Source organism: Brassica oleracea, chromosome C3, assembly GCF_000695525.1.
Source record: "Brassica oleracea var. oleracea cultivar TO1000 chromosome C3, BOL, whole genome shotgun sequence".
In the NCBI taxonomy this organism is placed as follows: Eukaryota; Viridiplantae; Streptophyta; class Magnoliopsida; order Brassicales; family Brassicaceae; genus Brassica; species Brassica oleracea.
Window position 1 is genome coordinate 15,053,732 of NC_027750.1, and position 16,649 is coordinate 15,070,380.

General features: G+C 39.8%; 1 protein-coding gene across 1 annotated transcript; it reads right to left on the bottom strand.

Annotated features, from left to right (window-relative positions):
* Positions 1-1,412: 1,412 nt before the first annotated feature.
* On the bottom strand, positions 1,413-2,542 carry LOC106329965 (zinc finger BED domain-containing protein RICESLEEPER 2-like). The gene is made up of 2 exons (XM_013768551.1): positions 1,808-2,542; positions 1,413-1,529 (listed from the first exon to the last, which is right to left on the bottom strand). Exons 1-2 carry the CDS (start codon positions 2,540-2,542, stop codon positions 1,413-1,415), a joined length of 852 nt encoding a protein of 283 aa, XP_013624005.1.
* Between the last annotated feature and the right edge of the window lie 14,107 nt (positions 2,543-16,649).

The window sequence follows — 16,649 nt, forward strand, 5'->3', positions numbered from 1 at the left end:
TTACAGTGTGTGAAAACGTTGCAGAATCTCTCAAAAAGTCCTATACTTTTTAATGATATAAGTGTATGTATGTCACAAGAAATGAACAGAGCAAAAAGGGATGAAGAAGAAGACAGACAAAACACCACCTTACCACTCCTTTGGACCTTTGATTACAGACAAACTTAAAATGAGATAAGAGAAACACATGCCTCATATATCACACACAAGAGTACAGTCTTGGTTTCATAAAGCCATCTTGAGTGCTTGGCTTTGGCTTCTGTGTGTTTCACTGTCACTTTCTAAAAAAAAAACTTTATTATATGGAAGATTCTGCCAGGTGATGCTCGAGGTTACGAAGGATAATTTTGGCAAAGATCCTAGCTTCACGAGGCATGTTTGCAGCAGCAGCTGCAGAACGTAGTACACGTGCTTCTCCTCCATTCTGCATGAGGCTTGCGTGATGTATTGCATGACGACCACCAGATAATGTAAACTGAATCAGAGAGCAAAACACAAAATGCGTCAGTTATGTCTCTCAACTAGTATTGGCCTTTCATCACATTTTACATAACTGAAGAAGCGCAAAGGCAGCACATGACTTAAGTACAGAAGAAGGGTTGCGTAACATAGTTAAAAAAATCTACCAATCTTAGCACCACTGCATCTCAAGTAGAGATGTCAATTGGGCGGCTTGGGCGGGTTTGGGTGTGTCCGAATGGGCTTCATTTTTTTGCTGGACATTTTTGGTCCAAGCCCAAATAGTATCATGTCCAAATTGGACCATAACCAAATAAGACTATTATTTGTTGGGCTATCTATGGACGGTCCATACGCCCACTTAGTGTAAATAATATAATTTCGAGTTTTGAAGATGTAAAACACACAAGTTCATGTTTTAAGCTTAAATATGTCATAGACTTAACATTCATGTTTTAAACTTATGTTTTAAAGATGAAAAGTTGAAAACACACAACAAGTTCACACAGACAAGTTCACACAAACCAAACACACAACAAGTTCACACAAACAAGCTTAAATATGTCATAGACTTAACATTCATGTTTTAAACTTATGCATTCTTCCTCTTCTTCTTCTCCTTCTCCTTCTCTTTCTTCTTCTCCTTCTCCTTCTTCTTCTTCTTCTTCAATGTCACCTTCCTTCTCTTCTTCTTCATCTTCGGAATCACCTAACACATCAACAAGAAGTCAAGAGTCAAGACCATATCATGATCACTACTATTCTTCCTAGTTCCTACTTTAACCGAATATCTAGCTAAGCTAACATCGGTTCAAGATCACAAGATCACAAGGCATTTCACAAGGCATTTCACAAGACATTTCACATAGCCGAAACAAGTAAAAGATGATCACTACTATTCTTCCTAGTTCCTAGTTCAAGAAACAAGTAAAAGATGAGATGAGATGACTTACTCATCGGTTCAAACCCACGGATCCAGTTCCTTGTACAGATGAGAGCTTGTACATTGGATGGTAGTAGTCGGCTTCTGTACTTGGTAAGGACCCGGCTTCCAGCACTAAAAGATGACTCTGAAGAAACAGTTGTAATGGGAATGCAAAGCACATCAAACGCCATACGAGACAATTCCTTAAACCAGGCTTTATTGTTTTTCCAGTATTTTAAGACATCTAGTTTCGGAAAGGTAGCCATGTCCATGGGCGGTTCAGCCAAGTAGATTATCTAAAGCTGTTTTCCATTCTTCTGCATTTTGAGTAATGAATGCATAAAACTCTTGCATTATAAACATGAAAAAGTGATTAAGATCTATCCAAAGTAGCAAACCACTAACTAATGATTGACTACTTACACCATAACCAGCTGGTAAGCTATTCTCCAATGTGGTTTCTGAAGTTGTTGCTGTCGTGGTCTTAGTAGTCTTCTTATACACTCGAAACAGCTTCTCTATCTTCTTACGGATACAATCTGCTTTAGACTTGCTTGTTGATGGGTTTAGAGTGCTATAACAGTATTCTAAGCACTTGAACTTCAACCTTGGATCCAAGACAGCAGCAATTGCAACTATGTCACTGTAATCCTCCCAATATTTATCGAATTTTAGCTTCATGATCTTCACCATTTCACGTATTGCCTCATCCTCTGAAGCCGCATGATATATCAACCAAGTTTCTATTTTCCACACATGCATAAAGTACAGGTTGGCAGTAGGGTATGAAGAGCCTGAAACCAGCTTTGTCATCTCAGCAAATGGAGACAAAAACTCATTGATGAGTGCTGCTCTTGACCATTCCAATTCTGAAGGAAAAAACTTGTAGCTTGGCTCAACTTCAGAGAGATTACGCAATGCATCTTTAAACTTAATAGCTCTAGACAACATCGAGTAGGTCGAGATCCACCTCGTGGCCACATCCAAAATAAGACCAGCATTGTTCTTATTCTGAATGCCAACAGTTTCCACACAAGCTTCAAACATCCTCTCCCTAGAATCTGAACCTTTTACAAACTTCACACTGTCCCTAATCTTCTCTAGAGCTTCACTGACAATCCATCTTGAACAATCAAGTTCAAGAAGTATGCCGCGCATCTTACATGCATAAATTCACCATCACACACCAAATTTCTGTGAAGCTGTCTCTTTATAAATCCTTGCATGTTATCATTTGAAGTAGCGTTGTCCACTGTTATAGTAAACACCTTCTTATCCAAGCCTCATTCCTTCAATATCTCCATTAACTTCATTGCAATGCTTGAACCAGTGTGAGGTGGAAGAAACGCACAAAATGACACGAATAACACGAATCAGTAGCTAATAATCAAAACGGTCTTAACAAAACCCATAACACAAACCCATAACATAACACGAAATCTAACCTTAGGCTTTAGAGATGATGAAAGCGAAGAAGAATCGAAGAAGAATCGAAGAAGAATCGAAGAAGGAGAAGGAGAATCGAAGAAATCGCCAAAGGAGAATCGAAATCGCCAAAGGAGAATCGAAGAAATCGATGAAACAGAAGATTTGCGTTTTCCCCCACTTTTCTAAACCCTAGACATTTAAGTCTATTGGGCCGTCTGTTGTCCAAGTGGTAAAGCCCAGCTTAGACCATGGATGTAATTGGGCTAGCTCGTTTGGACAACATTTAATTCTGGTCCAATATGGATCTGACCATTTCGGGCCATATTGATTTGGACACGGGCTGCCCATTAATAGCCGGCCCATTTGACATCTCTAATCTCAAGTGACCAGATTCTTGTATCCGAGGTCTCTCTGTCACTTGTGCCAACATAGTAAAGGTAGATGAAACAGCTGCAGCTACAAAGACTTGAGGATCCATGAAAGTTATAACAAAAGCTTCAATGTGTTTAAGAGCCATTCTTCTTGCCCCATCTAAGCTTATGCTTTTTGACGTGCTCTTTGATGAAGAAGTTCCTCTCATCACAGCGTATTCAAACATCATGTTTCCGCCATTTGATAAATATTAAAAGTCAAAACTGAAATTAGATGTTTATATTATTTGAGTTATATATGTTAGGATTTAAACCTTTGCCTAGTGCTTTAAACTTAGATTGAAATCAATATCAAAAGCTCTTCCTCTTTATTCACTATCAATGAGTAACCTTACAAGAACAAAATAGAAATCACAAGCTTCTCTTTAGAACCAAAACCTTAACTATTGATTCTCTTGATCTCTCTCTATTTGCCTCGCTCTCGTATCTTTGTTTCGGATCATTCTAAAGCCATGACCACCTCTTCTATTTATAACATCATCAGCCTCTTAACTTTCCTATTCCTTGTTGTCTTGTTTCGTCTTTGACCGACATAACAAAACAAGAAACTAACTTCACGTTTCCTTTTTGTTTATGCAGGATTCTTGCTGGGCTGGAGTGGGCCAAGACAGAATTGGGCTTTTTTTTCTCTACAATCTCCACTTAAAGCCCATATTCTTGCCTTCTCTCTCTTGTCACCTCCTTCGATGATACCGTAGACGCTTTCAAGCTTCCATCTCCTTCCACCTTTGATCTGAAACTCTATATGTGACAACTTCGCTGTTGAGTCATTGTCGCCATGCTCCTTGTCCTTATCTTTGCAGTGAGCCATGAACACGAAACTAGAAACGTCTATCTTCACTCATCTCCCTTTTTTCTGCCTAGAATCTCTTGGGACGGTGATGATGTCTCGCCGATGAATCATTCCGTCTCCGGCGAGTCCCGTTTCTTCACCCTATCTATCTCACTTTGATTCCTTACACTGGATTGCGATGAAGATGTGCATCGTCAAGGGAGATGAAGATAACCTCTGAACATAACCTGTCTCATCCGGTGAACTGTTAATTGCATTTCTCCAACCAGCGTCACATCTACCCTTGTCTTTAATCCCTCCATGGTACTTCTCTGCAACTCCGACATGCTCCACGCCAATGACGTCCCTGTAGTGATCAAAACCACTGATGACATTTAATCGGTTATCCGATTCCTCTGTCCAAGAGTTCTTCAACTTCTCAAATCATCAACTCAACCTCCTGTAAAATTGCATCATCTGATAGTAACACCAGCTTGTTCTTCATCGTGAGATGCCTGTAATCTCCAAGAAGCTCGCGATTTCTTCGTGGTGACTGACGAATCTCTAACTGCTGGTGGTGATCGATTTAATCTGTCTTGTCGATGATACTGCAGCTTTCCGGTAAGATCATATGAGTTGTGACTCTGCTTTGAAAACTTTCACTTATTTCCTTGAGAAGTTATAAGCACTAATCCCTTTTGATTTTTGACAGTCCTTCATGCGTTTCCGGTGACCCTTTGGAGACTCTTCTGTTACTACGACCTGTCTCCCTTCAACTTCCTGGTAAGGTAATTTACGTCTCTTTAACCTGATTAAGATGATGCTTGTGATGTTATTATACTTGTCTGGTGATCTGCTTCGATTTCCCCGGTTGCGATACTCGTCTCCCTTCAACTCTCCTTGGTGTTTATCCTCCACCACAGCAGCTGTTTAAGGCGTTCTCTCCTCTCCGGTGATCTATTTCTTCTTTCCCCGACCTAGATACTCGTCTCCATTCAGCTTCTCTTGCAGTTTAAGACGTTTTCTCAGGTCATCCTTAGACTTTAAACTTCTTCATCCGACTACATAATACCTTTGAGTGAATTTTTCTTGTGTTTCAGCTGCTCCACCTCGAGCTGAAACCCTTTGCCTCGCATCCATACTCACAGGTAACTCTTTAAACTCCACCTTGAGTTTCCATTATCAATATAAACCTGAAACTTACTTGTTTCTCCTCCTCTATCTCTGCGAGCTTGAGACAGCGTTGATAATGGAGTTATCTAGAGCGTTTTTCTTCTTAGGCGATTATGGAACAGCAGCGAACCTGAAGCTCCTTTCCAGGTACTGCTTTTCTTTGTAAACCATCTTGATTATTGGTATGGATCTTAGATAGTGTTGCATCTCCTGTAACTCTCTCTCCAAAGATACCATCCTCCAATATTTTTGAAACTTTTCCCTCAGCTTCATTCCCAAGTTCCATATCCACGTTCTCCTAAGCCTCCTTTAAACACTTTTGATCCTTGCTTTCTGATTCTTCTTTCATATTAAGCTTTTCCGGTGCAGCCAAAACGTGTGCTAAGAGATCACCATCCATATGCCTTGCTTTTTTTTCAAACAAAAAATCATCCCTTGAAGATTCTGTTGTCTGAGATTCTTTATTGCTACCCTTAGACTCAATTTCTTCTGTCAAGAAAGAGTCTCCACCTTGAGCTGATGAGTCTCTTGTTTGAAACCCGTGTGGAGTTGGTCCCCGTATCAGACTTGTTGTGAACGTCACCTTCTTTAACTTCTTCTTTCTGATTTCTTTCTCCACTCTAGGCATGTTCTTCTTACTCTTAGCAATTGTGCCTTGTAGATAATAAACTCCATCGTGATATTTTCCTGTTATCACCTTCATGTTATCTTTGTAGAAGTGCACCTTGAAATTGCTTCCTTTATACTTACAACCTGATTTCTCTAGCATCCCATAGGAAATTAAATTTCTAGTCACCTCCGGTATGTATCTAACACCTCTGAGTATCACTTCAGAGCCATCTGAATTCTGAAATTTTATTTTCCCAATTCCTTTGATCTCACATTGAGTGTTATTTGCCATTAACACTGAACCACCATTGAACTCCTTGAGATCAAACATAACCTCCCTGGCTGATGTACTATGATAAGAACATCCAGAATCCATGATCCATTCTTGCTTAGTGTCTTGCACACTAGCTGTTAACACTAACGGTTGCTTCGGCTCTGTCGCAATGTTTACAGATTCTTTATGTATCCTCATAGGACATTCTCTCTTCTAGTGTCCTTCTTCTCCTCATATAAAACAACTTGTTTTTCTTTTATCGAACCTTTGTCTTGACTTAGATCTACCCTGCCGTTAGATTTTCCTATGTAACCCTTTTTATCTGATCTCCCCCTTGAATCCTCCACGTACAAACCCTCTGCATCAGACCTTGATTTATTCAGCAATCCCTTCTCCTTTAGTTCAACTTCTTTGGAGTATGCTGAATTAATCACGTCATTCATGGTAAGAGTTTCTTTTGCCGTTCCGTACTTGAGCGTGTCAACTAGTGAATCAAATTGCTGGGGTAAGCTAGATAGAACTTGAATAGCCTGGTCTTCATCGCTGATGTTGATGTTAAGACTTGCAAGATCTGAAACTAGCTTAAAATAAATATCTAGGTTTTCCTCGATGCTCTTGTGATCATCCATCTTGAAGCTCGCAAACCTCTGCTTCATGTAGATCCTATTAGGAAGTGTCTTCGTTTGGTAATCTCTTTCCAAAGCCTTCCAAACTCCTAACACAGTCGTTTCCTTCATCACCTTACCCAGAACCAAATTTCCTAGGCTCATGCATATAATATTCTTTGCCTTTTTGTCCTTCAACAAATTTACTTTGCCTTCTGGAAGTTCTTTGTCTTTCTCCGTGTCTGTATCAGACAGCGTGACCGTAACTTCCTGAATCGTAGAATCTAACCCTAGAAGCCCCAACTGCATTAGCATCTTGTACTTCCATAACCCGAAATCACCTTTTCCATCAAATATCTCAACCTTGAACTTTCCGGACATTGATTCCATATCTCCTCCTAGCACTTGCAATCAAACCTGGATTGCTCTGATACCACTTGTTAGGATTTAAACCTTTGCCTAGTGCTTTAAACTTAGATTGAAATCAATATCAAAAGCTCTTCCTCTTTATTCACTATCAATGAGTAACTTTACAAGAACAAAATAGAAATCACAAGCTTCTCTTTAGAACCAAAACCTTAACTATTGATTCTCTTGATCTCTCTCTATTTGCCTCGCTCTCGTATATTTGTTTCGGATCATTCTAAAGCCATGACCACCTCTTCTATTTATAACATCATCAGCCTCTTAACTTTCCTATTCCTTGTTGTCTTGGTTCGTCTTTGACCGACATAACAAAACAAGAAACTAACTTCACGTTTCCTTTTTGTTTATACAGGATTCTTGCTGGGCTGGAGTGGGCCAAGACAGAATTGGGCTTTTCTCTCAACAATCTCCACCTAAAGCCCGCATTCTTGCCTTCTCTCTCTTGTCACCTCCTTCGATGATACCGTAGACGCTTTCAAGCTTCCATCTCCTTCCACCATGGTAAGAGTTTCTTTTGCCGTTCTGTACTTGAGCGTGTCAACTAGTGAATCAAATTGCTGGGGCAAGCTAGATAGAACTTGAATAGCCTGGTCTTCATCGCTGATGTTGATGTTAAGACTTTCAAGATCTGAAACTAGCTTAAAATAAATATCTAGGTTTTCCTCGATGCTCTTGTGATCATCTGCTTCATGTAGATCCTATTAGGAAGTGTCTTGGTTTGGTAATCTCTTTCCAAAGCCTTCCAAACTCCTAACGCAGTCGTTTCCTTCATCACCTTACGCAGAACCAAATTTCCTAGGCTCATGCGTACAATATTCTTTGCCTTTTTGTCCTTCAACAAATCTACTTTGACTTCTGGAAGTTCTTTTGTCCTTTTTGGCCAAGACAGAATTGGGCTTTTCTCTCTGCAATATATATTACCTTCCATCAAACATGTATGGCAAAGCTAATGCAGCCATGAACCGAGCCATTTTTTAGATGGAAGATGAACACAAGTGAACAAGAGCTGGAACAAGATGAACCAACACATTGATGAAAATTTGATCAGAAAGCTCAAATGGTTTAAGCCACAAGGCTTAAAGACACAAGAAAAATGCTTACCTCGGCCTCCGACCGTGTAAGTGCAATTAGAGGTGGAACACCACCTTCACGTCCAATCGCAATGCTGATGAACATTCAAAGAAACAGTGGCAGAAATATTGTTATTAAGGAATTGGTTTAAAAGTATCAGTGTTGTTGCTCCATTACCAACAACAAAACAAAAATTATAAGTCAACGTTAAAAAAATCATTGTTTTCATTACCAAAAGAAAATATATGATCTAATTTTAATAATCATGTTATTGACAAGCATTTTATAATTTGTTACTTTGTATCGTTAATTAGGTTAAGTTTTTCTTATATACTTTTGGTTTAACATTAAGGGATTGGACTTGATAAATCCTTTTTTGTTTTTGTTGTGTATCTATTTTGGTAACAAATCATCAAAGCTTTGAAAGATACTGTTTTTAGGGTACTGAAATTAGAAAGGAATGATGTATAATATATGTTTGACACTTCACATACATGTATGTTGGGCCTATGTTTATCCAGTTAAAATGGGTCTTTCTCCAGTAACAAATTGTAGAGCCCAATAAAAACATTCGCCCATTGAGTGGCAGGGGCCTGGGCTGGCATTTCGGGTATTCGGTTTGGTTTCGGGTAACATCCATTCGGTTATGGATAGTTCGGTTATTTGAAAGTTGCATCCAAATAGTACTTGGTGAACTTACGGTTCGGTTTCGGATCGTTTCCGACCGGTTCCGGGTCGGTTCCGACCGGTTCTGGGTCGGTTCGGATTTTTGATGAAATTAACCATATATAATCTGAAACAATTCGGTAACATTCGGTTCGGTTAAATTTTACCTGAAACCATACTTGATATCCGAAATATTTTTATTTTATTTATTTTATCTTATTTTTAATGAAATATAAATTGAAATCATATATATATTAGTAATATGTATTTAGGTACATCGAAGTTGAGCTAGTCTAGTGGTATTGTCCCTGAAGTATCACTCATACGACCTGGGTTTGACCTTCGGGGGATGCAATTCTATATATTTTTAAGTATAGAATTCGGTTTAAACGGGTATCCGATCGGTTCTGGGTAAAATCCGAAACCGAAACCCATCGGGTAATTAGCCTATGGCCGAAACCGAACCGAACCGGTGTATTTCGGGTCGGATCCGGTTCTGGTATTCGGTACCGGGTCAAAGTCGCAGGCCTAGCAGGGACTACAATTACGTCACCTTTTCTCTTCTTTCTCCAATCATATACTAATGATTACTGTGTCAGATAACTAATTGAGGTGATAATTTCAATGATACGCTTACTCTGATGTTTCAAGATATTTTTAGGTTAATTTTAATTTTATTGAAAACATTTTAAATAATTATATTTTAGAGTTTTTTGTGATTTTTTAGCACAGTTTTTTTGTGACTAACTGAATCATTTTTAATACATAATTTAATGTTGCTTTTTATAAAAGAAATAAGTCTTTAAATTTTTTTTTATGTTTTAGGCGTAATATCCTACACTATAAACAGAAAGAACATTATTTTAAGCCTATCGAATATCATGAACTATATTCATTTACGGGTTGTTGGATTAATTTGCTTAAAGAAACTTATCAAGACTTAAGACTACAAATCTCTCATAAAGGTGCGGTCTAAATCTGACAAAATATTATCTGAACTAATTTATCCTTTATACCAATCGTATAAATGAAGGACAACTCATTATTTTATTAATAATATCAAATTTCATTTGACTATAAATATTATTTTTCAGGTACAAAAGTTTACGATAGCGAGCCAATAATCCAAACTAAAGATGAACATATAATAACAAAAAGTAAATTAAAGAAGCAGAAACTTCAAGAATTATTCGGGGGTGGTAAAATAGGAGAGAAGAAAAGTGGATCATTATCAAACTTTCTCTCTTTAATGATGCAATTTAATATGACAAATAAGATCATGGAGACAAAGAATATAAGGGGCGGCTCGGCCGACCAATAAATAATAAACAGGATATAAGGCGGCTCGGCCGACCAATAAATAATAAACAGGATATAAGGCGGCTCGGCCGACCAATAAATAATAAACAGGATATAAGGCGGCTCGGCCGACCAATAAATAATAAACAGGATATAAGGCGGCTCGGCCGACCAATAAATAATAAACAGGATATAAGGCGGCTCGGCCGACCAATAAATAATAAACAGGATATAAGGCGGCTCGGCCGACCAATAAATAATAAACAGGATATAAGGCGGCTCGGCCGACCAATAAATAATAAACAGGATATAAGGCGGCTCGGCCGACCAATAAATAATAAACAGGATATAAGGCGGCTCGGCCGACCAATAAATAATAAACAGGATATAAGGCGGCTCGGCCGACCAATAAATAATAAACAGGATATAAGGCGGCTCGGCCGACCAATAAATAATAAACAGGATATAAGGCGGCTCGGCCGACCAATAAATAATAAACAGGATATAAGGCGGCTCGGCCGACCAATAAATAATAAACAGGATATAAGGCGGCTCGGCCGACCAATAAATAATAAACAGGATATAAGGCGGCTCGGCCGACCAATAAATAATAAACAGGATATAAGGCGGCTCGGCCGACCAATAAATAATAAACAGGATATAAGGCGGCTCGGCCGACCAATAAATAATAAACAGGATATAAGGCGGCTCGGCCGACCAATAAATAATAAACAGGATATAAGGCGGCTCGGCCGACCAATAAATAATAAACAGGATATAAGGCGGCTCGGCCGACCAATAAATAATAAACAGGATATAAGGCGGCTCGGCCGACCAATAAATAATAAACAGGATATAAGGCGGCTCGGCCGACCAATAAATAATAAACAGGATATAAGGCGGCTCGGCCGACCAATAAATAATAAACAGGATATAAGGCGGCTCGGCCGACCAATAAATAATAAACAGGATATAAGGCGGCTCGGCCGACCAATAAATAATAAACAGGATATAAGGCGGCTCGGCCGACCAATAAATAATAAACAGGATATAAGGCGGCTCGGCCGACCAATAAATAATAAACAGGATATAAGGCGGCTCGGCCGACCAATAAATAATAAACAGGATATAAGGCGGCTCGGCCGACCAATAAATAATAAACAGGATATAAGGCGGCTCGGCCGACCAATAAATAATAAACAGGATATAAGGCGGCTCGGCCGACCAATAAATAATAAACAGGATATAAGGCGGCTCGGCCGACCAATAAATAATAAACAGGATATAAGGCGGCTCGGCCGACCAATAAATAATAAACAGGATATAAGGCGGCTCGGCCGACCAATAAATAATAAACAGGATATAAGGCGGCTCGGCCGACCAATAAATAATAAACAGGATATAAGGCGGCTCGGCCGACCAATAAATAATAAACAGGATATAAGGCGGCTCGGCCGACCAATAAATAATAAACAGGATATAAGGCGGCTCGGCCGACCAATAAATAATAAACAGGATATAAGGCGGCTCGGCCGACCAATAAATAATAAACAGGATATAAGGCGGCTCGGCCGACCAATAAATAATAAACAGGATATAAGGCGGCTCGGCCGACCAATAAATAATAAACAGGATATAAGGCGGCTCGGCCGACCAATAAATAATAAACAGGATATAAGGCGGCTCGGCCGACCAATAAATAATAAACAGGATATAAGGCGGCTCGGCCGACCAATAAATAATAAACAGGATATAAGGCGGCTCGGCCGACCAATAAATAATAAACAGGATATAAGGCGGCTCGGCCGACCAATAAATAATAAACAGGATATAAGGCGGCTCGGCCGACCAATAAATAATAAACAGGATATAAGGCGGCTCGGCCGACCAATAAATAATAAACAGGATATAAGGCGGCTCGGCCGACCAATAAATAATAAACAGGATATAAGGCGGCTCGGCCGACCAATAAATAATAAACAGGATATAAGGCGGCTCGGCCGACCAATAAATAATAAACAGGATATAAGGCGGCTCGGCCGACCAATAAATAATAAACAGGATATAAGGCGGCTCGGCCGACCAATAAATAATAAACAGGATATAAGGCGGCTCGGCCGACCAATAAATAATAAACAGGATATAAGGCGGCTCGGCCGACCAATAAATAATAAACAGGATATAAGGCGGCTCGGCCGACCAATAAATAATAAACAGGATATAAGGCGGCTCGGCCGACCAATAAATAATAAACAGGATATAAGGCGGCTCGGCCGACCAATAAATAATAAACAGGATATAAGGCGGCTCGGCCGACCAATAAATAATAAACAGGATATAAGGCGGCTCGGCCGACCAATAAATAATAAACAGGATATAAGGCGGCTCGGCCGACCAATAAATAATAAACAGGATATAAGGCGGCTCGGCCGACCAATAAATAATAAACAGGATATAAGGCGGCTCGGCCGACCAATAAATAATAAACAGGATATAAGGCGGCTCGGCCGACCAATAAATAATAAACAGGATATAAGGCGGCTCGGCCGACCAATAAATAATAAACAGGATATAAGGCGGCTCGGCCGACCAATAAATAATAAACAGGATATAAGGCGGCTCGGCCGACCAATAAATAATAAACAGGATATAAGGCGGCTCGGCCGACCAATAAATAATAAACAGGATATAAGGCGGCTCGGCCGACCAATAAATAATAAACAGGATATAAGGCGGCTCGGCCGACCAATAAATAATAAACAGGATATAAGGCGGCTCGGCCGACCAATAAATAATAAACAGGATATAAGGCGGCTCGGCCGACCAATAAATAATAAACAGGATATAAGGCGGCTCGGCCGACCAATAAATAATAAACAGGATATAAGGCGGCTCGGCCGACCAATAAATAATAAACAGGATATAAGGCGGCTCGGCCGACCAATAAATAATAAACAGGATATAAGGCGGCTCGGCCGACCAATAAATAATAAACAGGATATAAGGCGGCTCGGCCGACCAATAAATAATAAACAGGATATAAGGCGGCTCGGCCGACCAATAAATAATAAACAGGATATAAGGCGGCTCGGCCGACCAATAAATAATAAACAGGATATAAGGCGGCTCGGCCGACCAATAAATAATAAACAGGATATAAGGCGGCTCGGCCGACCAATAAATAATAAACAGGATATAAGGCGGCTCGGCCGACCAATAAATAATAAACAGGATATAAGGCGGCTCGGCCGACCAATAAATAATAAACAGGATATAAGGCGGCTCGGCCGACCAATAAATAATAAACAGGATATAAGGCGGCTCGGCCGACCAATAAATAATAAACAGGATATAAGGCGGCTCGGCCGACCAATAAATAATAAACAGGATATAAGGCGGCTCGGCCGACCAATAAATAATAAACAGGATATAAGGCGGCTCGGCCGACCAATAAATAATAAACAGGATATAAGGCGGCTCGGCCGACCAATAAATAATAAACAGGATATAAGGCGGCTCGGCCGACCAATAAATAATAAACAGGATATAAGGCGGCTCGGCCGACCAATAAATAATAAACAGGATATAAGGCGGCTCGGCCGACCAATAAATAATAAACAGGATATAAGGCGGCTCGGCCGACCAATAAATAATAAACAGGATATAAGGCGGCTCGGCCGACCAATAAATAATAAACAGGATATAAGGCGGCTCGGCCGACCAATAAATAATAAACAGGATATAAGGCGGCTCGGCCGACCAATAAATAAATTAAATTACTAGTAAATAATATAGGCGGTATTCCGGCCATTATAACATGATATAAATAATAGTAGAGGCGGTATACCGACCATTATAACAGGGTATAAATTATACAAATAAATTTTACCGAATCGCAGAGTGATCGTGCTGATAACGTGTTATGAAATAACTTATAATTTATAGTATCGAGAAATTTAAATAATAGTAGAATTTAATACCCGTAGGAAGTAAATAACACTAATATAAGGGAGAGAGTTTATTATAAGAAGGAAGAAGAAAATGTAATGATTCTTTGATGAATTACTCTTGTTCTTGTTTATGGTGTACAAAAGAGTGAGATGAGTGATGGTATTTATAGTGAACAACAATACATAAAATAACAAAGATAGTGCTTAATTTGGTAAATGAGTGGGTGATCATAGTGTTTGATGAGTAGATGATCATAGTGCTTGAGTTGGTAAAGAAGTGGATGATCATAGTGCTTGAGTTTGGTGAAGAAGTGGATGATCATTTCAATGCTTAATTTATAACAAGGGCAACATTATCGCCGTCGTTATCTTTAGTCGTTAGGGAGTATATGATTTAATTTAAATCAAATTTGCAACATATACGCTGGGACGCGTCCGTTTTGTCGTTAGCTAACATATTTTTTTTTGTCCTTAGGTGATACGTGTCGGCAAGGGAATGGTGGAAGAGTTTTCGTTAGGGCAAAATCGATTTGGGATCGAGATCGACATTTCTCGTCTCTCTCCTTCTCTCTCGGGGCGATCGAAAGGGCGATTTTGCTCTCAACGGCACATCTCCTTCGTGACGGTTCTCCCGTCGACGAATCTCCTCCCAAGTCGTCTCCTCTCGACGGATCTCCTTCCGAGGCATCTCTCGGCGGTTCTCACCATCGATCTCTCGGCGCATCTCCTTCTCTCTCGATTCTCTCCGCGGTTCTCTTGGCGGATCTCTCAACCGTTCTCTCTGTGATTCGAAGGTGAAAGGGTATGTGTTCCTCCTCCTTATGATTTGCATGTAGTTGGTTTATGTTTTCGATCTACTTTAGCTGAGGTTTGCATGTATTTAGACTTTGATTGATTTGCTTGCTTTGCAATAGATTTAGGGATTTCGTATCATATATTTTCGTCTCTTTAGTCTTTGAGAGTGTGGTTATTAGATGATAGTGGTATTATGTGATGTTATCGTGTAGATTTAGGGATTTCGATCGTAGATTATAGTTGTGATATAGATTGTGTATGTGAGGTGAGATGAGTTTATCGATTCAGTAGATGTATAATGTGTTCTTCGCATTTGGTAAATGTGTTCTGTTATCGATGAAACTGAGATGTGTGTTCTTATGTTTCCGAGGTTATTAGGTGAGGTGAGGTTCGATCACCAGGATTGTATTAGCAAGGAGATCAAAGAAAAACAACCATTTCCTCCATAGTTGAAGGTAAACTTCTTTCTCTTCAGCTCGAAAGTAATGTAGTTTGTATAATAGTTAAAACGTCTAGTTTTCTTTCTCTGTTTTGTTTGCGACCAAAGCGTTTAGTTTGTATAATAGTTAAAGCGTCTAGTTTGTTTGCAAGGCCACACTTTCTTGGTAGTGTCGAGTCTGTTTTGATTGTGACCAAAGCGTGTAGTTTGTTTGCAAGGCTAGTTTGTTTGGTAGTTAATGCACTTGTAGTTAGGTAATTATTGTTGTGTAATGTGTAGTAACTGAGATGTACTTTTGTAGTTAGGTCATTATGGTAGTTTTAATTACCATTTTCAACTATTTAACCCTTCTTTCACAATTTCGATTTAATCTCCATCATCTTCTTTCTCTTTTCTCTGGTATAACTCTATCACATTCCTTCTTCTATTCTCTTTTCACTTCTATCTTCTTTATTTTATGGATCCAAGGATTCCGTATAGCCAGTCTACTGGTTATATGGGCCTTCTTTACAGTCAACACGAAAGTGTTTATGATGGGAACTCTCCTTATGAGAGTTTTCCTTCTGGATCTTCACAGATCCCTCAATTCAGTTCTCAACAGTGTGAGGCTCCAACTCCACCCACACATCCACCCGTAGAGCGTGGGAGGAGACATAAATGGACCCCAGCCGAGGACGAGATGCTGATCAGTGTCTGGTTAAATACCTCTAAGGACGCTATAGTCGGCAATAACCAAAAATCAGGCACTTTCTGGAAACGAGTTGGAGATTATTTCTTCGCAGCTCTTTCTGGTGGAGATTGTGTTGAAAGTAGCGAGCATGTCCACTATAAGCAGAGGTGGCACAAAATCAGTAATGACACATCCAAGTTTTGTGGTGCATATGCGGCTGCAGAGAGACAGATATCTAGTGGTCAGCATGAGAACGATGTACTCAAGGTGGCCCATGAAATATTCTTCGCGGATCAGGGGTCCAAATTCACACTGGAGCATGCGTGGTGTGTGTTGAGGTATGAGCAGAAATGGCTCAACCTGAACAGCATTAAAGCTTCTGAAAGTTCAAAGAGGAAAACCGTTGAATCAGATTCCCAAACTTCAACCACAAGTGTTGGTGAAGAAGAGATACGCCCTGAAGGTGTAAAGGCTGCAAAAGCTAAACGTAATGCAAATGGGAAGTCTGTTGATTACTATATGACGGTACTTGAACTGAGGAAGGTGGATTTGGATAGGAAAGAAAAACTCCAGAAGCTTGCCATCTTAGACACTCTCCTAGCCAAAACCCAACCACTCAGTGAGGCTGAAGAAGCAGCCAAAAACAAGCTCCTCGCC